The sequence below is a fragment of the Diuraphis noxia genome, unplaced genomic scaffold (assembly GCF_037042655.1).
Source record: "Diuraphis noxia isolate RWA-SAM2 unplaced genomic scaffold, SU_Dnox_SAM2 contig0004, whole genome shotgun sequence".
Classification (NCBI taxonomy): domain Eukaryota; kingdom Metazoa; phylum Arthropoda; class Insecta; order Hemiptera; family Aphididae; genus Diuraphis; species Diuraphis noxia.
The window spans coordinates 57,062,288-57,086,028 of NW_028301714.1; the positions used below are offsets into that span (position 1 = coordinate 57,062,288).

Consider the following 23,741-nt stretch of genomic DNA (forward strand, 5'->3'; position numbering starts at 1 on the left):
TTATTATTATTATTTTTTTTTTAATAAGAAAATATACAACTATACAATTAAGCACAACAAGTAATAATGATGAAGAGGATTACATAACATGAAAAATGGCAATATATTATTATTATACACGTATAAATTTATTCGTTCATATTTATTGCAATCATTATTATTATTATACACGACTCATGATCGAATTCGTTGTTATTGTTACTATTGAAAAATGTTCTTCAACAACGAGTAGGCACTGTACGTTGTGTTAGACTAATTACGGGAGCACCACTCATAAGCGTTGTAAAACATCTGCATCCAAGGGGCGTAATCACCGTCTTTAAGCCCATCTGCCATCAACCCGTACGTGTAAGGCCACTGCCACGTGAACACACTTCGTTCCGGATGCGGCATTAAGGCCAAATGTCTGCCATCGAATGAACATATACCGGCTATTCCACCTGTAAAATAAATGATATGGATACGTTAAACAAACAACGGAAGGACCTCATCACTGAAAATTATCGGATTATCGTGAATATCCTACAATTCCTACAAGGGAAGAAGGTATTTTCCGCCAATTTTATTAGTTTTAAACATTTGTAATTTGGACAATAAATTATGATATTCTTGAATTTTCATATTTTATTATAAACTGAAATATAACTCATTTATATTACACAGTATACGCATAATCCAAATAACATACGGTCCCCACAATAACGACTATGCAAAGGGAACTGCAGGGGGTACGCAGGGGTGCTAACGGCTGAAGCAAAGAGGGCTTAAATAAAATACAAGGTTCCTTATAACTCATAAGTTATTGTTAATGCAAACTAAAAAAAAAGGTAAGCGTAAAGTAAATCCACAATAACTTTTTATGAGCGTCTGAGATTTAAAATTTGACAAAATACGTAAAAATTTGCAATAATTTGCAAATTATTTAAAGTTAGGAATTTATAAAAATTATTTTACTAACTACAAACAACTGTGGTTTTTGTCAAAATTTGAACTTTAAATGCTTTAAACATAATTTATCGCATTTATTAATATTTTTATTAGCTATATGATAAAAACTTATAAGGGAACCGGCTTGTAGTAGGTTTTAAAGCTTTTTGACCAAACGAACAATTATCATTGACGGTTTTAGAAAAATAACTAAAACTAATCAAAGACAATTTTAATTTTAGTAATAGCACTAACATTTTACAAATTTTCATTTTTTATTTACTCCATTATTTTATAAAAACTACGGAGAATTTTCAATTACAATCTCTTAATTAATGTACTAACTAGATTCAACATTCTACCAAAAGATTCCAGCATCGAAGATGATGACTGTTGAGCATTTTTTGTACTATAGAAACGTTGAGAAGTTCAAGTTGAACAAACTTTTTCAAATATATCACCTTAATGTCTAGAATTATGATTCAACTGCACAAATGAAAACAAAATTGTAATTATTTATTTTCAAGCCCCTGCCTTTATTGAAAAATCCAGCTGGATTAGCTTTTATTTTTAAAAACATGATATCGTTGTGAATTTCCACTAATAAATAAAATTTTACTAATTTTATTATATTAAGCATTTCACATACTATAATATAATATATATTGCATAATATACAATATACATATTTTCTATCAATATTCACTTATCAATATTAATAAAAGACAACCTTTGTGTATGCGTTTCACATTCCACAGCCAAGCCTAAATTAGACCCATTGTTCTGAAGTTTGGTACAGAAGTAATTTTATTCTACAGGTGTCCAGCGATAGAGGATTTACCCATTGTGATATCTACCGAAATAATGGAGATATCAAAATTCTGGATTTATAAAAAAAAATCACTGGACTAAGAACTACAATTATTTCATATTTTAATTTATTTTAATATTTTGGTAAAAAGTTAAAAAATACATTTTTTTATTTTATTATTTCCAAAAAAAATCATTGTAGCCATTTTATAGTTTATTTTTCTAAACATATTGACGTTTTAACATTTTATTTTTGTTAATTTTCTGATTTTTAATTTTTTCTTTAGTTTCAAGAAAAATTATGTATTATTTAATACTGTATAGTGTTATCATTGTTATCAAGCATTCCAAACGCCTCGCTGCGCGCGTACTCGTATGGCCAGCTGAACGATTTCAGTGTGCCTAGTTATAATTATATTTTATTTATTAAAATCTAGAACAAATATTAAAAATATTAAAAATCATGAAATTAATGAAAACAACATTTTGAAACGTCATTATATTCAGAACGATAAACTCTACAAAATGACTATCTTAAATATTTTTGGAAATAATTAAATTAAAAAATATATTTTTAAAATTTTTACCAAAACATTAAAGCAAATTAAAAAATGATATAATTGTAGTTCTTATCCCTGTGAGTCTTATAAAAAAACAAGAATTTTGATATCTCTATTTGGAAAATTAGATTAGATATTTTGATTAAAATTTTAAACTATGTATGTATATCACCAGTGGCGCAACCAGGGGTGGGGTTTGGGGGTTGTGACCTCCCGAAATGTTTTTAAAAGTCAAATATTTAAAATTGAAGACACTTCATTAAATGAAGACTTTTTTTTTTTTGCTAATTTATTTTTTTATATGTATAACCCCTCCCGAAAATAGATCCTAGTTGCGCCACTGTATATCACAAACTTATTCATATCGAATATTGATAAATTGTATCCATGATGGTACCTATTGACTTTCGTATAAGTTAATAATAGGTATATAGTTAATAGGTATAATATGAAATAATATTTTAATTTATAATAATATATATATTTTTTTTTTGACAAACATTAGTTTAATCTACAAATTACTAATAGAAAAATGAATTACTAATAGCAATATCTTTAAATAATTATTAAAATATTTTTAGAAACATTATAAACTCACAATCAGAATTATTATAGATATTATCATTGAATTACAATTTAACTATTAAAATTATCTACTCAATAACAAGGTAATTCAACAATTACTTAACAGCAGAAAGACTTCTCTGTTTTTTTCTATTTTTAATATAAATGTGCATATTAGTAATTTTACTATAATATATATTTTTTTAAATTATTTTTGATATATTTTGAGTACGACACTAAGACAGTGCCTATGGTGGTTTCCTGACCTGACTTTTTTTAAATGAACAAGTTACCATTTTGCATCGACAAAGTTTTAAATTTTCTTGATTTTTTTATTGTTAATGAGTAGACAAATCACGAGTTAAGGTTTTTTTAAATTAATTAAATTAAAATATAAGTATGTTTTTATAGTTTGAATGACCTTGGATTACAATATTTCAAGTTTCAATAATTAAAATATGGACAGTTATGAACTGTAAACAATAGGTTATAATTGAATTTATCAAAATAATTAATTTCAACATACTTCAAATTTTAAGTGCTCATAAAATAAAATGCATATAAGGATTTAAAAAAAAATTAAATATTAATAAATGTAATAACACATGATTGACTTTGAATTTAATTTAATGTGGTTGTTCTAAACATTTACTCTGTTTTATTTTATCTATTTATAGTAAGTACATACTGTATTGTACTTATGTGTAAACAGGGTTATGTGGTATAAAAATCTATGTCTATGGAATAATTTCACTTAGAGAAGTAGATGACACAATATATTTTCATAAATCTAATAGTATTCAAGAAATCTATAATAAAGGCTGTAAATGGTATCTTAAAATATTTTCTAAGAGATCATTGAATAAATAATACAAAATATAAATTAAATTATATCACTTACCGGGAGAACCATTAGGATTCATTGGATAATTTTCAGTTGATATATTTTGATCATCAACATATGTAATAGGAATACAATTGTTAGTAACAAGAGCATCTTTTACATCAGCATTTCGGAATTCAAAACGACCTAAAATGTAATTTATTTAATTTTTGACTTTAAAAATATTAGATAACAATAAGACTAAAATATTAAAGTCAATAAATTAGATGATGTTATAATATTGCTTAATTATCTTAACTTATTTGTAACTTAATATTCTTGGTAAAATGTATCATTTATATTTTTGTTTTCATTTATTATGTATTTTATTTTTTAAATTAATTACCTTCAGCATGAGCAATCCATACTCCAAGTATACTTTCATCCATATCTTTGAACATAATAGCCTTTGATGGATTAATTTTAACTGTGCTAAAACGACTTTCATATCTTCCGGATTTATTATGACACATTATTACGGGAGGATCGTCAATATTTAAAGAATTGTTTTCATTAATTTCACCTAAAATTAATGATTATATTTAACTAAACATATGTTTGAACAATTTATTTGAAACAGCTAATCAAATTAAAATTTACCAACTAATCCAAGGTTACACATTAGTTGACAACCATTGCATACTCCTAAACTAAATGTATTTTTTTTAGTCATGAAATTTTCTAAGCTTTTTTTAACATTGGTATGGAATGCTAAACTTGCAGCCCATCCTTTGGCTGAACCCAATACATCTAAACGCAATGAATTATAAAATAAATAATTAGATAACTATTTCATTAATATTAACAAATTTACTGTCTATCATTTTTGTATGTTTGTTTTCTGATTGATATGTATAAAAAACAATGAACAAAAATCTAAAAAAAAAGAAATCCTGTCGTAAAACTAATTAACACATACGCATTCTATAATTCTATTATAGTAAGCTTATTACTTAACACTGGCCAATTTATTACTTATTGAAAAAATATAAAAATGAGAAAACTCAAATATGCATCAACTGCAAAAATAAACAAGCCTAATGACGCAAATACTTGTCACAAACAGTAATTGTGTGGTATAATATCATACCTCCATAACTAAACCCTCCAGGGAAAATTAAGCCTCTAAACTGATCAATATTAACTGCCTCATTTAAGAGATCTTGAACAGTAATATCCCATACTTCAAAACCAGCAATAAACAAAGCCACACTCATTTCTCGGTCACCATTTGTTCCTTCTTCTCTAATAACAGCCACTTTCAAAGACAAATCTATACAAAAATTCAAAAAATATTTATTTCATCTAAGTTTATAATTAACTTTTAATTATAACAATACAATATATCTAAAAGAAATACAAAAAGTAAATTTCATTATATGACTTTAAGAACTGACGACTAAGTAGAAGATCCACTTATTTGTTGATTTTAAATATGTGAGTTAGTCGTTAAAATCTCTGGGTCAATTCTGCCGAGGGAATGGTATTAATTATATGGGAAATGAATGAACTCAAAATTAGAAATTAGAAGTTGATTTTTAAAACAGAAAAGAACCGAACATTGGTTTTTTTTTTTTTTTTTATTAAAGAGCCAATTTAAGATATTATGGTTATAAGCTTATAATAACTTATTAATTTTTAATCATATTTTTATATTTGTAACAAAACTGATTATTTATTGAAAGGACTATAGTCAGGTTTAATAAGTATAGCTATTTGCTAGACATTTGAGCTAGCATAATAAGATACTATTAGGTAATATAATATGTTTATGTTAGACATTCAAAATAAATAAATTATTCTTCATACCTGGCACAGCTAATGAATTATTTAATTCAAAATTATAAGAATAAACCGGTCCTAAACGGTTTTCTAAGGAATTAAATTCTTCTTCAGCAGTTACAATATTAGATTGGATCTTTTCCAACTCATAACTTGTGCTTTCCCACATTTTGAACACTTCAGTTAATTTAATATCAAGAATAGTTTCCCCTGAATTTTTTATTAGAATCTAGAAAAATAAAATAGTACTTTTTAACTTAATTATAAAATTATTGATTATATTTAATTTTTAATTTACTATATAAATAAAATATTTTAATAATAACATACACGAGATTTGTTGCCATATGTTGATGTGCGACCAATAACATAAGCAGGTACATTTATTTCCAAAAGTACTTTGTCAATATTTTTTGCATCTACTTCTACCACCCAACCACATTCTTCAGCAAATAATATGTCTATAATATTTTTACTAGATGCATCTTTAATTGTCTTCAAATCCACATTGAATCCACAGTATCCACCAAAAGCCATTTCTAATAGACATGTTATTAGCCCGCCATCACTTATGTCATGACCAGATAATAATAGTTGACCTACAACCATTTAAATTAAATAATATAATACAAGTTGTATGAGTAGGAAATTAAGAATTTAATTAATACTTTTAATAAGTTTTTGAATAGATTTAAATGCTTTTTTTAACAAGCTAGGATCATCTAAATCTGGAGAACTATCGCCTAATTGTCCATAACATTGAGCCAAAGCTGAAGCACCAAGTCGTCGATGACCACCAGATAAGTCTACAAATAGAAGATAACTTGCTTCTTCATTTTCATGATTTTGTCTTGGTCCTTTAAGATCAGGAGTTACCACCAATCTTACATCTTCACATTGAACATAAGTTGAGATAACTATAGAACCTATTATACAGTTTGTAATTAATTTACAATAATGTTCAATTATAAATGCATTATTAATTTAATTATTTTAAATAATTTGATACCAGGTGCTTTGATGTTTTTCTCGCCAACTTTAGCTGCCATACTTAAAGAGTCTTTACCACCATCAATAGCTATTCCGAGTTGTTTCATTACTTCACACATAGCTTTACAAGCATAAAATAATTCTGCACCTTCACCTGGAAGTTTAGCAGGCCACATCCAATTACCACTACATTTAACATCCTACAATAATAAAAAATTAACAGAATAAATTAAATAATATGTATATTTCCTTATATAACATATATTTGTAGAGTATTAATAAATTTACTTCTAAACATGATATTGGAGCAAATACTAAATTTGTTAATGACTCTGCTACAGCCATTCTAGCTCCAACATCAGCATCAAGTAAGCCTTTAATAGGTTGTTCACCAATGGAAGTTGCAATTCCGACCTTTAAAATCAAATCAAAAATTTAGCAACCACAAAAGGTAATTTTTTATCATTTTACCGTATCAAATAATGAAACAACAGTAACAGCAACATCACTAAGTGGAGTATGTAATGGGCCAACACATTGTTGTTGAGCTATTTGACCTGTTACAGAACGATCAACCTTGTTTGTCAAATATCTTTTACTAGCTACAGATGGAAGTCTTAACACTCTATCCAATGCTTCAATAACAGTTAGATTAGGTACTACAAAAGGTATTTTTTCTTTTGGATGCCATGATTGTTTGAAAACTTTACGTGGTACTTTACTCAAAATCATATCCAGATCTAAGTTTACTGGATATTTTCCATTTTCGAAAATAGGATTATCATTTTCAGTTAAAATAACCTATAAAAATACCAAAATCTTTATAACAATTAATTTTTAAATGTACCTTCTATTTATCAGATGTATGCAAGTATATAACAAGTACAAAAATAATTAATTTTAAATGTTCTAGTGCAAAAATAATTTGTATAAACTCTATTCCAAATAAGATTAGACTTTGGCAGCCGAGTTGTGTGCATGGGCGTGGTAGTACTACACGGCTGGATATTGGATAAACAAATTATTGATTGGGAGGGGTGATAAGCGGGTGTTGCCTGACTGCTGCCCGACAAAAACTCGTCGCCGTCGAAGTCTGATCTAATTTGGAATTTGAGTATAATTTACCTTTCCATCATTAGTTACAACACCAACTGGTAAAACTGGACATCTTTCTCTTAAGGAAATTTTGTTTAACAATTCTAAATCTTTTTCATCACAGAGAATAGCATTATTTTCTTGATACTCAGCTCCCCAAAGCTCTAATGCATTAATTGTAGGATCACCAAGTTCAAATCTATTTGCATAAATTATTGCACCAGCAGGTTCTACTATTTCTTTTAACACATTTCCTAAAAATTAATCTTATATTGTAAAATCAAATATAATTAATTTAATTTTAAATATTGTATTATAATTTAAACTACTATTTAATATTTACCATTTCCACCAGCCCCTTGATCATGAATACTTAATATAGGATTATAACCTGGATTTTCAATACAAGCTCTAACAACTCGATTCATTTTTTGTTCCATTTCTGGATCACCTCTTTGGACAGCATCAAATTCTAAACTAGTCTTATTTACTCCCTGAACTTGGAATGAACTTGCAGAACTTCCACCTAAACCAATCCTATAAACTGGTCCTCCAATTTTCACTACTTGCAAACCTTCATATGGAGTAAGTTTAGTAGTAAACTCAGCCAGCATCGTGCCAAGTCCACCAGTAAACATAATAGGTTTGATCCATTCACGGCGTTCATTATTTGCGATCATACCAAACGACCGAACAAAGCCACTAATAACAGGTTCACCAAATTTGTTTCCATAGTCTGAAGCACCATTAGAAGCTTCAATAAGTATTTTAAGGGGACTTGCTAAATTTTGAGGATAGATGAATGATTTATCTTCCCATGGCAAGTCATAGCCTAGAAAACAAATTTTTAATTTTTACATATACTATGTATATTATCCTGCTCAATGCACATCAACATGTAATTTTGATAAATTAAAATTGGTGTTATAATAATAAATTAATAAGAATTTTGGCTTATATTTTTAAAATTTTTAATATATAAATAACAATAACAAATCACAAATCTTTTAAGCTATAAGAAATACAACTTCATAAACACCAATGATAACTTTTATATTATATTAGAGATTGTCAACTGTAATGACCCTAGTAGCAGAGGTGGTGATTTCGCAATTGCTGTTTTGGCCACTAACTGAATTAGAGTGGGATAAATTGTATGCAAAACCATTTTTCTAGGCAGTAGAATTTAAAAAATGTATACAATTTTTAACAAATCAATATTATAAAAGTGTTGACTGACTAGTACCACCTCTGCTTGACAGTCAAATCATAATAAAAAAATAAAATTTGTGTAGTAAAGAAGTTAAAAATTACCGGGAATAAATAAATTTCCTACGCAATAAGCTGCAGTAGCAGCAACACAAATTCCACCTCTTCCTACAGCCTGAACATCTCTAATTCGTCCTCCAGTACCAGTTGATGCTCCACTGTAGGAATTATAATTATACTATTTTACTATATCTTAAATAATTTTGTATAAAATACCTAAAAGGTTCAACTCCAGTTGGAAAATTGTGAGTTTCAGCAGTAAACACCAAATTTAAATGTAATAACTCAGAAACATAATGACTTGGCTCAGATGGTTTTGTTGGTTTTATTTGTTTGACTTTAAATCCAGCAATAGCACTGAAAAAATAAAACCAAAATGATTAAATCATTCATTCAAATAAATCACAATTAAATATGTTACAAACCTGCTATTGTCATTAAATTTAATTACATTATTAGAGTTTGAAAAATGTTGTGTTTCAATTATCATATCAAACAATGAATCATTTATTGTTTCTCCATTTATAATTAACTCACCCTATAGGAAAGCAATTTAATAAATTATTATTGAAATTAAAAATATTTCTATACCAACCTTAAAAAACCAATGACGACTATGCTCAGAGTTTGACTGAGCTAAATCAAAACATTCTACAGTAGTAGGATTCCGATTGGCCTTTAAAAACATGTTGGTATAGTTTTCAATATCCCATTCATCAAATGCCAAACCTATAATCCCACAAGTAAATTAAATGATTATACATAAATTATAGAATAAATAAACACCACAAATCACTAATTTTGTGCATTTAAGTAATAATTCATTACCAACCAAAATTATGTAATTTTCACATTTACCAACCAAGTTTTGTATTGACTTCTTTCATAGCTTCAACACCTCTGCCAAGTATATCAACTTCATACCAACTTTCTTTAATGTCTTGACTTTTAAAAGATAACAATGGAGATGTATAAACTGTTTCAGTCATTTTATCATATAAAGCAGTAGTTAACTGTAAATTGACATATAAATAATGTAATTAAGTACAAATTTAATAATAATATTCAATACAAAACCTGTTGAATCAATTCAGCTGTTAACAAATGGTTATTTGTGAATGTTATCAAATACCGAGTAGATTTTTCTAAACGTCTGACAAACTTCAAATTTATTGATTTACAGATCGATAAAACATTGCTTGAAAAGGGTGTTGAAAAATTTAATCTAAAATTCAATCATATTATTATAAACAATGTTTTGAGAGATAAATATTGAAAATACTTCAATTACCTGGGGCCAATTTCAATCAAAACGCTATTATTGTCTTTTATATCTAGACATTTGTTCTTGGAAAGTCCATGACGATCTAATGGATCTGTTAACAACCATTCTAATTTCTTTAATTCTTCAGCAGACACATTTTTGTGTTCCCCAATGTCAATGTAAAAACATTGTTCAATTTGTATGTTGTGTATATCTTTTGATATTGTTTTGAGATTTAAAACTTTTTGAGATTCCCGAATCGGTAGATTCTGTGTCTTTCGAAAATATTGTATGATAGCCATCCTGTAACTATTCAAACACTAATTGATTGGGTTTAAAAGTAAGCAATGTCAAGCACAAGTCTAAATAATAATTTACCTGTTGGTATTAAGATATTATACTTATGTTATGGAAATATATTTGATTATCATCCAAATCAATTAACAGCGACCAATTCCAATTACTTATGATAGCGGTTAAAGAGCACTTTTAAAGTGATTTCCTACGTTCGTTCCAAACCGTTAAGATCTGAACAGATTTGAATCAGAACAGTCAAGTGGACACGCGCGATACGAAAGCAGTGCGGTACGTTCGCAGCCGGCAGGTCGCAGACGTGCAACAGGTCCACGTGTAGCCGAGAGGTGATAGGTGTCAGGTGAAACGATAAGATAATTTAATTTGATCGAAAATTCCGTGATGTGGAGTCACCTCGATTCGGCAATAAACTAACCGGGATTTGGTAACCACGCGGTTTCTGCAAACTTCCGGTCAGACAGTAAGTTAAGTTGTAATACCTAAGTAGACACGAGAGACGAGACTAATGACTATGTTGTCCCAATCCGTAGGGTCAAGTGAGCCGGGATAGATAAAATTGTATGGCGGGAAAATTTCAACGATTCATCCGTCCACTAGTCACAGAACAGTGCAGAAAACTACAGAATTAAAGTATTGACCATACTGAACGACAATAATTAGGGTAGGGCGGCGGTTGTTGCCTTTCATTTTTAAATATTTCTATTGAAAATTACCATTTAATAGTGTTAATATCTAATATTTTTAATTATCTTTTTGATTACGCATAAATGTAAAATATTATTATAATTTATAATACTAAATACTTACTACTAATCAATTACCTAACCATAGCAATTTGAATAGAAAATAAATAATAATTATAGTTAATCGACTTTCGGAAATTATGACTATATCTATAATATATTACATTACGTATATTATAATGCATAGATGTATTATTATTGCAATAATTGCTATTATTTTATTATAATAATATATTATTGTGATTCAATCAATCCCTAAATTCAAATTCTTGATCATTATATTTAACTTCTGTACAATTTTCATTTCTGTTTGCCATTATTGCACGTATTTTTTATTAATCTATAAAAAATAAAAATGACTAGTGTAATCGCCGAGTACAGATTGCACAGAACAGTTAGAACCATTATTAATGTTTTCTTTAGTTCAACGGTCAAATAGATTAAAATTATAGTTTTAAATAAATTCCTGGCAGAAGTCTATTATTTCAGATAAGATAATATAGTTTTAATTTTTATATCGAACGATGTAATATTATAGCATTAAACACAATTCTGTATAACTTTTTCCTATTGATGAATATAGTTGTAAATGTTGTAATATAAAATGTTTATAATCTTGAAAAAAAAACGAGAACATATCTATTAAAAAATACTAAATGTAAACACTTACATAGGTAATACTTGAATGAATACAATACAATATACACAGTGATTTTTTTTAGCACACAACTCTACATCATTAATTATTTACTTTTTTGGAGAAATAATTTACTCTGTAGGTACTTAGTAAAAAAAAGCTAATTTTCTAAAATTTTAAAAAGCTGGTTAGTCGTGGATGTCGCTCTGCTGTACTGCAGTATAGGTTACTGTAATGGATAAAATTAAATTTGAATCTAAAATTACCTAACCTAACCTATAAATAGTTCAACTTAAGACGAAAATTTTTGAAAATTGCAAGGTGGATAGAATATACTTATATATAAACATTGGGTGAAAATTTCATTTATCTATGGTCATCTGTTTTAAAGTTACATCAAAAACCAAAATCGATTTTGTTGAAAATTGATTGTGTTTAAAAATTTCCGGACCCTTCCCAGTCCGCCCCTGCACATGATGAATAAAAACATAATAAAAGTAATAGGCATTATACCTAGGTACCACCACTACCCAATTATCCATAAATACATTATGATGGATAATAAATTGAAAACAATACAAATCATGTAAATTGCAATTGATTAAAACTTAAGACTTAAAGTACTATTGTATCATTTATTACACATGACTTAGTTTGCATGGTGCATGGAATAACTATTATTCAATTTTAAAACAAAGATGTGACCTAGTTATATTTATATACTCGTAATTAACTATAAAATATAAAAAACATAATATTATACCAATCCCTAAAATAATGTCGGTTTACCACAAAATCATAGGGTTCTTACATATGATAGCAGAGTATCATTTTAATTATTATAGGCTAAAAAGTTACATTCATTTCAACCAAGGCTGGGGTTCATTTAGGAGCGGTGCTCCTGGCAAGTTGCGCAACTAAAGGGGTGCTTGGGGGTGCTTCAGCACCCCCAGCCTTTAATTTAGCACCTCCAGATCAAAAACACCAAAAATGGAAAAGTCATATGAAAAAGTTTTTTTTTTGTTTTACGTAAGGTTGTTTAAATATTGAAAGATATGTTGTTAATAAAATTACTTCTACAGAAATATTGGAAATATATTCCAATTCCTCTAATAAAAGAAAAATAGTATTAGTATAAAATAGTATATTATATATTATGCATAATATTTTTTTTATTATTATTTGAATTAAGCCTCGGAAACTATGGCCATTGGCAATATGTATAATATTGTATATTATGTAAACATAGTATTATTACCTAACCTTTGAGATAGATTGTACCTCATGTAAGTGACTGCTAAAAATGTAAATTGTATAATTATTTTGACATCTGTTATTAAAAAAATAAATATTATTTATCTGTTTATACTAGGTAATTATTTGAATTGAATCACCTAAATAATAATATAGGTAATATACCTAATGTATTTATGAGGTAAATATTAGTGTGCTTATGTTTTTATGATGCATTTAAGATTGGTTATAGTAATTATAAAATTTAAATATTGTACTTGGGGTGTGGGGGCGTAGCCCCCACGGGTCTGTTTCACCTACATAATTTTAGCACCCCCAGTGTATGGCCTCTAGTTGCGCCTATGCTGGCAACATAAAAATTTGCGCCTCCACAAAAAAAAATTAACTTATTTATAAGCATATAAATGTTAAAATAAAAGTTAATGAAGTCATAGATGAGCTGGCATTATTATTAAGTGAGACTGTTATAATGATTATAATAAGATGTGATGATATAAAAATAAATATTTATATGCAATTCAAAGTGATTATTTATGTTGTTGGGGGATGTAAACATTGTAAACCACCAAGGTGCCTGTTTGCGGCGTTACAGATCCTACAATTATTGGCGGTTATCGGCAACGACTTGCATGCCATGTTAAAGACAGGAGCGGGAGTGGGTTACCTAAGTATATATATATATTTTTTTAGAAGAAATAAAAAATATGTATCATAAATTAAATTTGACACAAGAATATTGGATAAATATGAACTTTAAATGCTTATAAAAAAAAATTGTGACTATATATTTCTTTTATTTTTCAACTGCTATTGTAACAGTGTTAGAAGTCTTGTATTAAATTTTCAAATCTTAGATATAAAAGAAAATTTTTTTATGAATTTCTAGCTTAAAATATTTTGTGAATTTTTGTGATTTTTACATATTTTGTCAAAATTCAAACTTTGAATGCTTATAAAAAAAAAATTGTGACAATGAATTTAATTTATTTCAACTGCTATTGTTACAATGTGTTAGAAGCCTTGTATTACATTTTCAAGCATTTATGCTTAGGAGTTTGTATTAAATTTTTAAATTTTAGAATTAAAAGGAAAAACTTTTATGAATTTCTATCTAAGATAATTTGAACATTGCCGTAATTTTTACGTAATTAGTCAAAATTTGAACTTTAAATGCTTATAAAAAAAAATCGTGCATATGTGTTTTTAATATTTTTGAACTGCTATTGTTACAATGTGTTAGAAGCCTTGTATTAAATTTTCAAGCTTTTCTACCGAACACATACATTTTTATCGATATTTATAGAAAAAAAAACTAAAAAAGTTGAAAAATTAAAATGTCAGTAACCAGCTCAAATCAAATCTAAATATTTTGAAAATTTTATCAAATATATAAAACGCCTATATAAACATTTGGTCAAAATTTCAAGTATCTGCAGTCATTTGTTTTAGAGTTACACCAAAATAAAGAAATCGCTAAAAGTGAAAATCCAATGTTGTAAAAATTTAAATTTCAAATGCTCATAAAAATTTAATTTGAATTTTTATTTGTGATAAAGATTGAAAAACTTTTAAGGAGTCTTTTACTAAATTTTCAAATCTTAGATTTAAAAAGAAAATTTTTTATGAATTTCTAGCTTAAAATATTTTGTGAATTTTTGTGATTTTTACATATTTTGTCAAAATTCAAACTTTGAATGCTTATAAAAAAAAATTGTGACAATGAATTTATTTTTATTTTTCAACTGCTAATGTTACAATGTGTTAGAAGCCTTGTATTACATTTTCAAGCATTTCTGCTTAACGAATACATTTTTATCGATATTAATTTTAAATAACTAATAATGATCGAAAATTTCAAATGCCTATGAATAGTTCAACTTAAGTCGAACATTTTCGAAAATTGCATGGTGGATAGAATATACTTATATTAACATTCGTCATTTGTTTTAATGTTACATCAAAAACCAAAATCGATTTTGTCGAAAAATGAGTGTGCGTAAAATTTCCCGTTTTTCGCTTAATTTTTAGTTTGTTTTTCTCGATTATTTAGAAAAGTATTAAGATTTTTTTTTCTTCCCCCCCCCCCAAAGTACCAACTAGATTCATTTTCTGATCGAACGAGGTACTGAAGTCAAAAATCGAAGCATTTTTACTGCCCCAAAACGTGATGACAGACACAAAACAAAAAAACACACACATCATGGTAAAATCAATACATTCATCGCTCCGCTCAGAATCTAAAATTATAAACACAAAATTGATAACTTTACGTAGGTATACGATAGTTCTTCATGATAATCAAATAATCAATAAAAGAAGTTGTAAACGTTTTCTTACACGCTGCATAAAAAGATATATTAAATCGTGCATGAAACGAGTAATCGATAAAACGTAACAGAACGGTCTAAAATAGTAATTAATGCCGGATCCCGGCTTTAGTGCTTTACATTATTGTTATCGTAATATAAACTAATATACTTCATTTTGGTAAATAAGTGTAAATCACGATTTAAGATAATTCGTGCTTATGATGCGTCTTTATCTTGATAAAAAAAATATTAAGTATACCACGACTGTGGAGGGGGGGGGTGTTATTACACCTGTAACATCCCCCCCCTGACTACGCGCCTGAAACATATATATAATAATTTAAGACGAACCCTGGTTCCGATGGCAACTGTCAGTATGGCATGTTGGTCCACAATACTGCAGACTGAAAGCTGGGACGACGATGTAATACCTTTGGACGACTGACTATATGGTTAAGGTACATATCCCGGGAAGGCGAGAACGTGGTCACAGTCGCACTAAGCTCTCGGCTACAAGATTCCGACGGTGTGACAACAGCAACCGTCACGACATGGTTTGTAACGCGTCAAAAATTAAAGCGCGGACGCGTGAATTAGTATAAATTTATGATTTACCAAAAGACCACGCCAAAAAGAACGACTACTTATTTGCCGCGATTAATGGAACGGCGAAGACTTAGCAGAAGATACGCGTCGACCGAACACGCGGATCAGGCGGCACACCACCGTAGCACGCGACGTCGAACGGAATGACGTTGTGTCCAGCTCGACCGCTCAGAGAAGACAACGAAAGACACAGGTTGTCGGTCGCCGGGCTGGCTGGCGGGCTGCGGCACGGCCATCAGCAGACGAATTGTCGCCGGACAACGGAGGGGGGGAGCTTGCTGGACACTTATCTCCGCCACCACAATAACTGTGGTAGTGTGGTGTCCGGAGTAACTTTATAATGCCGCAAAATCGTTCTCGGTAAACTAAAATTCTTGTCAACTTCCCCAGGGACGGATTGGAATTTTGGACCGGCCCGGGAAAATAACTTTTTAGCGGCCCCATGTTTAGATGGTAAACTACCTAATATGTATATTTATAATTATATCAATTCGATATTACTATTTATAATATTAAAAATAATCTAAATTTAAAATAAAAATATTTTTATAGTTCAGACTACAGTTCCACGCCGACTTGCATTGTTAAAATTCGTCGTCGTTACCCTCCGACAGGCGACAACACGAAGACGGAATACCAGACTATTTATAAATTTACTGTTCACGGAGATTGTTTTATTTTTGATTAGAATTATTGCAATAACTTTAAATTATTATTCAGTTTTTGTTAAATTTATCCTGTTATATTATGCGTTATAGACTTTGGTAATATTTATTATTCATATTTTGGTTAATGACTTATTGCTTTCTAGTTTGCAATAATTGATATGAATAAAATTTAAAATCGTATTTATAAAAATCTATAAATTTTAAAATTTAATTTGCGACAGGTTACAGCCGTAGTTTGGTAGCGCATGCAGCGGCCCCGTCAACTAGTTAATACGCGGCCCATGGCCCATCGGGAAATGTATCTTCATTGTACAAATCACAAAATTTAAAAACATTAATGACAATATAATAATAAATAACTGGTATGTTTAAAAAGCATTTTCTTAGCAAATATTACATATTAGTATATCATATATAATTAGATGTACCTGGTCTTTACGTATTAGCATTGAGTATACTACAATCATCGAACAAATCACAAAATTTAAAAACATATTATAAAAATTACAAATCGAATAAAACTACATATTACTGTACAGTGTACACAGTACACATTGTGATATGAGATAAAATACGTGAATCTATAATAAGATGTATAATTTCGTCTCGTATGAGAGTCATATGAGTTGTTTTCCCACGTTATGTGGAATCTAACATATTACTATATTAGTAAAGGTATAATGCAATAAAAATTATAAAGTTTATCTAAACGACTTTACGATAAGTACTGTCGTTGAGTCGTTCATAAATATAATTTAAACAGATTTTAATACGGACTAGTGCATTGTTATCGGAACTACTGCAATATTTCAACTTATATATGCTTATATTAGTGTGATTATAGTATTATACAATCGGGCAAAATGAGTGAAGTTGAAAATAATATTAATTTAAAAAATTTTTTTATATGATATACTAATATGTAATATTTGTTAAGAAAATACTTTTAAAACATACCACTTATTATTAAATTGTAATTTATGTAACTTTATATTAAAATATCCAGTATTTCTATTTATTTGTTAATAATAATTAAGACTTTAAAACTAGCAGTAATCTTGTGATTTGAAAAATGAAGATACATTTGCGAAATGAAACTTGTACAATCTAGTTACTTTGTACAGCAACATTGTACAATTCGCAATGTGTACAAAAATCACTGTACAAATTGCGAAATGTACAATTCCGGACATTGTATGTAACATATATATGATATACACGGATATAGGTAATGGCTATCATACGAATGGGGATATATAGTTAATATCTACAATAGTGAATAGGTACCTCTAAATCAGATGACATTTTACTATTTTAGTCAAATTCAAGGTTTACATATTTTAAAAATGTTCGATATCGACCAGTGTTGTTTATTAAGATTTTGTAATAATGTATTTTTTTTAGGTGTAGAAGAAGCTATCTCGGCTGATAAAACGATAAAGACACGGACAGGTGACAGGCCAGTCAGCAATTTTAAACTTCGGGCCATCTTTAACCGAAAATGTATAAACATAATAAAGCTAATTTTTTAAAATTAAATTACTATTCAATTATGATTGCTCATCAGTTACCACAGTAGTTTTTGTCCTGTGCAATAGTTTTTAATTTTTGACTATCAGTTTCTTTTTTTCTTGCTCATACAAAACTAAGTTTTAATTTCACAGGGTATTTATTACTATTGTCATCATCACCACTACGCCTGTTCATGTTAAATTGAAGATATGTAACTATTTTGCTAATCTAAATGCCAAACAGTATTGAATTGACATATTTATTTAAAAATTTAAAAAATTAATTTAACTCATCATGTACTGAAATAAATTATTGATGAATCATCAATGATGATAATATAAAAGACTAGACTAAAAGACCATTACCGCTCAAAATCATCTTTTTGATACATAACATATCATTGGATTCAAATTGAACACAAAAAATATTATAGTAGTGTTTGGAACGTTTAATAAAACAGTGAACCAGTTTATATTCATTAAAAAAAAAAAAAATAATAAAAATATGTCCTTCAATTGAAATTGAACACATTCGTGTAAAATTAAACGTGTTCTTTCAAACAATGAATTATAGTGACCCACTTGACATTTGATGTGCAGTGGAATGGCATCCATTTGCGATTTTCCCGTATTTTAATATATAAAATAATAATTAATAATAAAATATTATAATTTACAGTTTATAAATTCTATATTAAGATAAATTTAGTTTTAAAATTATTTTATATTATTTTACAAGATAAATACACAGTTATCGGTCAAGAAGATGAATAAAGATTTCAAATAGAATGATCACGAAACTGAAGAAATATGTCAAGGCTTTGAGATATATAAGTACATACCTATATAATGCACAACGATCGTCTTATTTTTTTTTTTATAGTTATATCATCAATAGTGTCATTTTTTTCTTCCACAAATGTGGAAAACTTAGAAATTATTTAAAAAATAATATACAATTATTTAAAAAATAATATATAATTATTTAAAAGACTTATTATATCTATGGGAAAATTTATATAAATAATATCTGTATTTTGTAGAATACCATATAATATATTTATATGATCATAAAAACACTATGATAATATTACTTTAAAAAAAGGAAATTAATTGTTTTAATAATGCTCATGTGTATATTGTCTCCAAATGTTCACAAATTAAAATAAACTGATTATATATCGAGCCTTAATCAAGATAATAACTACCCTATATCCTATATAATCCTAGGAATTGTAACAATAGGAATAACTCTAATTGTTGGTGTGATTAAATTGCACGAATCCTATATAAGGTGGAAAATGGTCCAAAAATCCGAAAAAAAAAAGACTAAGGTATAGTAAAATGCAGTAAAAGACTAAATGTTAATGTAAGTTATTGAAGTTTAATAGTTTAATTCTGATACAATTTATCGTCCCAAAACATTTTATCAGGACACCAGAAAATAAAAACCAATACAGCCACAGTAAGAATAGGATGTATAGCAAACCAAATACCAATACAAATCTGTCAGAGTTGATAGTTAAATAAATTAAAAATTAAAATACTTTCATTATTATGATTGTATGACTAGAACAAACTAGATGATTGAATCTCAATGTAATTTTTTTTTATAAACTTAAGAAAATATTTACATTATTATACAAAAACAATATTTTAGTTTATTTATTTATTATATATTAATGAAAACAAATAGTTTACTTGAATATACATGTACAGATAATACTTTAAATAAATTGTAATGGTGCATATATGAAAACTTAATATGTAATAAAAGCTTTTATGGAATTATGATTATATTATTTTATACTTGAATGGCTAAATGTAAACAAAAATGATATGGAGGCTCACTCTTTATGTTTATATGAAAAATCAAATTATTATGCATTAAGTTATTCAGATCACAATGTAAATCTACAAAATACTACATAATGCATAAAATATACAGATGTTGGTACAAATCTACCATCATACAACATGTAAATAATAACATTTTTATTTAAAAATTAATATTATTTTAATTTTAAGTATAAAGTAAAGAAAGTACTATTGCTAAATTTAAATTTATATTTAAATACAACAACAATAACAACCCGCCTATAATACCCATGGATAAACAATATGAAAAAAAAATTATTAAACAATAAGTAAATAATATTTGTATAAATTATCAACTACAATTAGTTGAAGCTCATTGAACTATCTTATACCATAATTTATTTTAATGATTTCTATAACATTATTTTTTAAGTATACCTACACAACTTATAATTTAGTATATTTATATATTTACATAAATTATATTATATATGTATATTATTTAAAATAGTAATAGTAGGTAAAATAATAAAAAAATTAAAATTATAAAATCAACAAAAGTTTAGTAAAAAACTATAATTTATTTCATAAACAATTCTACTGACATTAATATGACAATCAGCATCCAAAAATGTTAAATATTGCATGAAATATAAGAAATTTGTTCATATTAAGTAGTATCAATTTACTCAAACTAATTCACGACTTCCAAAGAAAATTAGGGATTTTGATCAGTAAAAAAAATAAAAGATAGTGACTGGTGTTAAAATACAATCTTGCTATTTTTAAGTGTCAAATTTTATCATAGCAATCAATCTATTTTGTTGGTGTGGTTACTAGATTGTGTGCATTTGTTCCTTAAAATTAACTAGGTATATAAACATAAACAATATACTCAAAACATAAAACACTTAAGACTCTTAACATAAAACTAGGTTATGACTAGTTTTGCCAAACTTTATCAAGGGTACAATCAGAGATCTTGGCCTTCGCAAAAAAAAAATTACAATGGCATCCATAGGCTGGACAAAAACTTATTAATTATTTATTTGAATTATTTGAAAAAAATGTAAGTTTTTAATTATTTAAAATGTATCCATGAAGTTTTTAACACAATATTTTATAATTAAGGATCTTCAAAACCACAATCTGATTAGCAGATCTTCAAATGTAAAATAACCAATATTTATTTTGATAAATAGTTTAAACGCATTTTATTTTTTAATAAGATTTGAGCATTTATAATAGTCAAGTGTTGAGTATTTAAAATTTCAAAAATTGGGTTGTCAATGATACATACATGTATGTATTATCCATCTGCTTTATTTTTTAATGGCAAGATAGTCTTTCCCTTCCAAAAATCAGATCTTATGTAAGTGAACACATTGCAGACAGTTATTTACACAGTGACAAGTGGTTTGATTTCCTTATGAACAACATAAAATTTGTATTTATTACCAAAAAGCCCCCATATAACTGCAACATTTTCAATTATTACGTTAAAAGGTATAGTACAAAGTGCTCCTATAATGCATAATGTAAATTTTAAAACACCAAAACGATATAATGAAAAAGATTTCACTACACCAAATATGTACATATATATATTGACACCGGCTATAAATGCACAAACAAAATCCATGATTGCTGGACATGGAATCGGAAAGTATCTAGCTAAAACTAAATTAGAAGTAGACAGTGGCAATGTTACCCATGAATAACATGATAAAGCTAACCACATTTTTGTTTTCGAAGGAATGGCCGCTGAATGGACTACTAATAGAATACCTTGAAGCCAACGTTTACGTTGTTGGATGAAATCCCAAAGTGAAAATGGTGATTTTTCCCACATTTCTCCTTCCACAAAATTGAATGTATAGCCTTCTTTAGCAGCTCGCATGGCAAAAAAACAATCTTCTGCGATTGATCCATCTAAGCCATTATCAAATGAAATATGACGCTCTGCACCCAACTAAAATTTTAAATAATTTTGTAATTGTTGTTTAAAAGTTAAGAGATTTAAATTCAGTATCAAACTCAATTGATAAAATAAATAAATTCATACAAATAAACTATAGAAATTTATTTATTCAAGTAAATGTATTGAAAATCATATAATTACTTGGGTGACAACATATGATCCTTTCCAACTAAGAAGTGGCTTATGGAACATTGAAAGCTGAATTCGAAGTTTACCCATATCATCAGCTACTCTGAAACTATCTGCTAAGGTTGTGAACCAATTTACTACTTCTTCATTAGCATAAGTAATTAGACCCTGGCCAAACTGATGTTTACCATCCAAGACAAAATTTAATACACCTCTAATTGAATTTTCAGTCAATAGGGTTTCTTCGTCTAAATGTACAATCCAATCACAATCTGCCAAAATATTTATATTGTCTTCTAAACAAAATTGAAGAGCTCGCGACTTAAAAAGTGCACCAGTCTTTGTCTTATAAGATTTTGGAACAACTACCTCCCGTATACGCCTATGTTCAGGAAGGCCAATACTTTTATCTGTCACTACTTCAATCATGAAATTTTCCAATCCTAAAATTTAAAATAATAAACATATTATCATAGTATATTAAAAAATAAAGTATAGGCTATATTTAAATTTTACCAGCGTCCACACATCGAGCCATATTACGGGCAACATTTGCTTTGACTAACTGAGGATAATCTCCTCTCGTAACTATACGTATGCATATAAATGGAGCCAGCAAAGGTGATCCTTTTAGAATGACTTTGTCTTGAAAAGCATTATACATTGTAAGACCGCAAAAATTCAATAGTACTTGTGGTAATGGTAAGAAGGTTAAACATCGTAGCAGATACAACATAAAGCACCAAATATAACCATAACGTTCCCATGGGTTAAAATTATATGTATTTTGAACATCTGCTGATAGTTTAACACCTCCCGACCAGATTTCAAATATTGATATTACCAACACCAATAAGGTACAATGAAGTGCATGTTTGGTCCAACTGCTTAACATAGCTGTGAAATGATAAAAACAATAATAACATTCAACATTTCAACTACATTTTATGTCTTCACTATGACTAATATAAAATAATATATGAGTATATTATGAGGTTGTAATACATTATAATATAATTAGCCTTGAATGAATAAGTCTAAAAAAAAACTATTATCATTATTATTAGGTATAGCTTACCTATACTTATCTATGAAAGACAGTATCTCGAAAACTAAGCTATCCGATGTAACCCAATTCTTCAGTAGTGAAGTAAATTCTACCGATATTTGAGTAGGTAGTTACTGTGTCGAGATTTTGTCAATCACAGCACAACTGCCAATTTAACTATTTTAGACATAATGAGCTACACAATATCGATTTAATTTAATACCTTTATAAAACTTCACTATACATTATAATATTAAATATTTCATAATCTTAAACACGGAATAGTATTATTATTATAATTACAAATTACCCACTATGACTTACAAAAAAAAAAAAATAAAAAAATAAGGTTTAATAATTATTACATTTATTTATTGTTAGTATCAACTACTATACAACTATGACAAATTTACAACTCCTATAAAAAAAATAGGTGTAAAGAAAATAATTGTATTTGATTAGGCATTTGGTGAATTCCGCCCATGAACTAATACCAACGTAACAGTTACTGTCGTACGATAGATATCAGAATTATTCAGATTCAGGTTTCACCCGGTTAAAAATGCAAGCTGTGGTCG

The 23,741-nt window shown here is 27.9% G+C and overlaps 2 protein-coding genes and 1 long non-coding RNA gene across 3 annotated transcripts; 1 reads left to right on the forward strand and 2 right to left on the reverse strand.

The window, feature by feature from the left end:
* Window positions 1-106: 106 nt before the first annotated feature.
* On the reverse strand, window positions 107-10,446 carry Pfas (phosphoribosylformylglycinamidine synthase). Its single transcript, XM_015514392.2, has 20 exons — window positions 10,172-10,446; window positions 9,958-10,105; window positions 9,743-9,893; window positions 9,476-9,609; window positions 9,306-9,418; window positions 9,097-9,237; window positions 8,926-9,038; window positions 7,955-8,443; window positions 7,642-7,865; window positions 6,988-7,317; window positions 6,805-6,930; window positions 6,536-6,716; window positions 6,195-6,452; window positions 5,857-6,125; window positions 5,554-5,755; window positions 4,835-5,017; window positions 4,345-4,494; window positions 4,091-4,267; window positions 3,763-3,891; window positions 107-440 (listed from the first exon to the last, which is right to left on the reverse strand). Exons 1-20 carry the CDS (start codon window positions 10,444-10,446, stop codon window positions 253-255), a joined length of 3,981 nt encoding a protein of 1,326 aa, XP_015369878.2. The 3' UTR covers window positions 107-252.
* Window positions 10,447-10,778: 332 nt separating this feature from the next.
* LOC149056233 (uncharacterized) lies at window positions 10,779-19,448 on the forward strand. The gene is made up of 3 exons (XR_016191442.1): window positions 10,779-10,919; window positions 10,990-11,120; window positions 18,081-19,448. It is a non-coding gene; the product is annotated as an uncharacterized LOC149056233 (long non-coding RNA).
* A 101-nt stretch (window positions 19,449-19,549) lies between these two features.
* egh (beta-1,4-mannosyltransferase egh) lies at window positions 19,550-23,571 on the reverse strand. The gene is made up of 4 exons (XM_015514359.2): window positions 23,194-23,571; window positions 22,632-23,012; window positions 22,128-22,558; window positions 19,550-21,977 (listed from the first exon to the last, which is right to left on the reverse strand). Exons 2-4 carry the CDS (start codon window positions 23,008-23,010, stop codon window positions 21,405-21,407), a joined length of 1,383 nt encoding a protein of 460 aa, XP_015369845.1. The 5' UTR covers window positions 23,011-23,012; window positions 23,194-23,571; the 3' UTR covers window positions 19,550-21,404.
* Between the last annotated feature and the right edge of the window lie 170 nt (window positions 23,572-23,741).

Bases quoted from the DNA above. Each gene is read 5' to 3' on its own strand.
- egh (XM_015514359.2), bottom strand. From the start codon at position 23,010: ATGTTAAGCAGTTGGACCAAACATGCACTTCATTGTACCTTATTGGTG. The intron at 22,559-22,631 runs GTAAAATTTAAA...TTTAAATTTTAG, and splicing joins GGCTCGATGTGTGGACGCTG to GATTGGAAAATTTCATGATT. The intron at 21,978-22,127 runs GTAATTATATGA...TTAAAATTTTAG, and splicing joins GATCATATGTTGTCACCCAA to TTGGGTGCAGAGCGTCATAT.
- Pfas (XM_015514392.2), bottom strand. From the start codon at position 10,446: ATGGCTATCATACAATATTTTCGAAAGACACAGAATCTACCGATTCGG. The intron at 10,106-10,171 runs GTAATTGAAGTA...ATTGAATTTTAG, and splicing joins TTGATTGAAATTGGCCCCAG to ATTAAATTTTTCAACACCCT. The intron at 441-3,762 runs GTAAGTGATATA...TTTATTTTACAG, and splicing joins GAATCCTAATGGTTCTCCCG to GTGGAATAGCCGGTATATGT.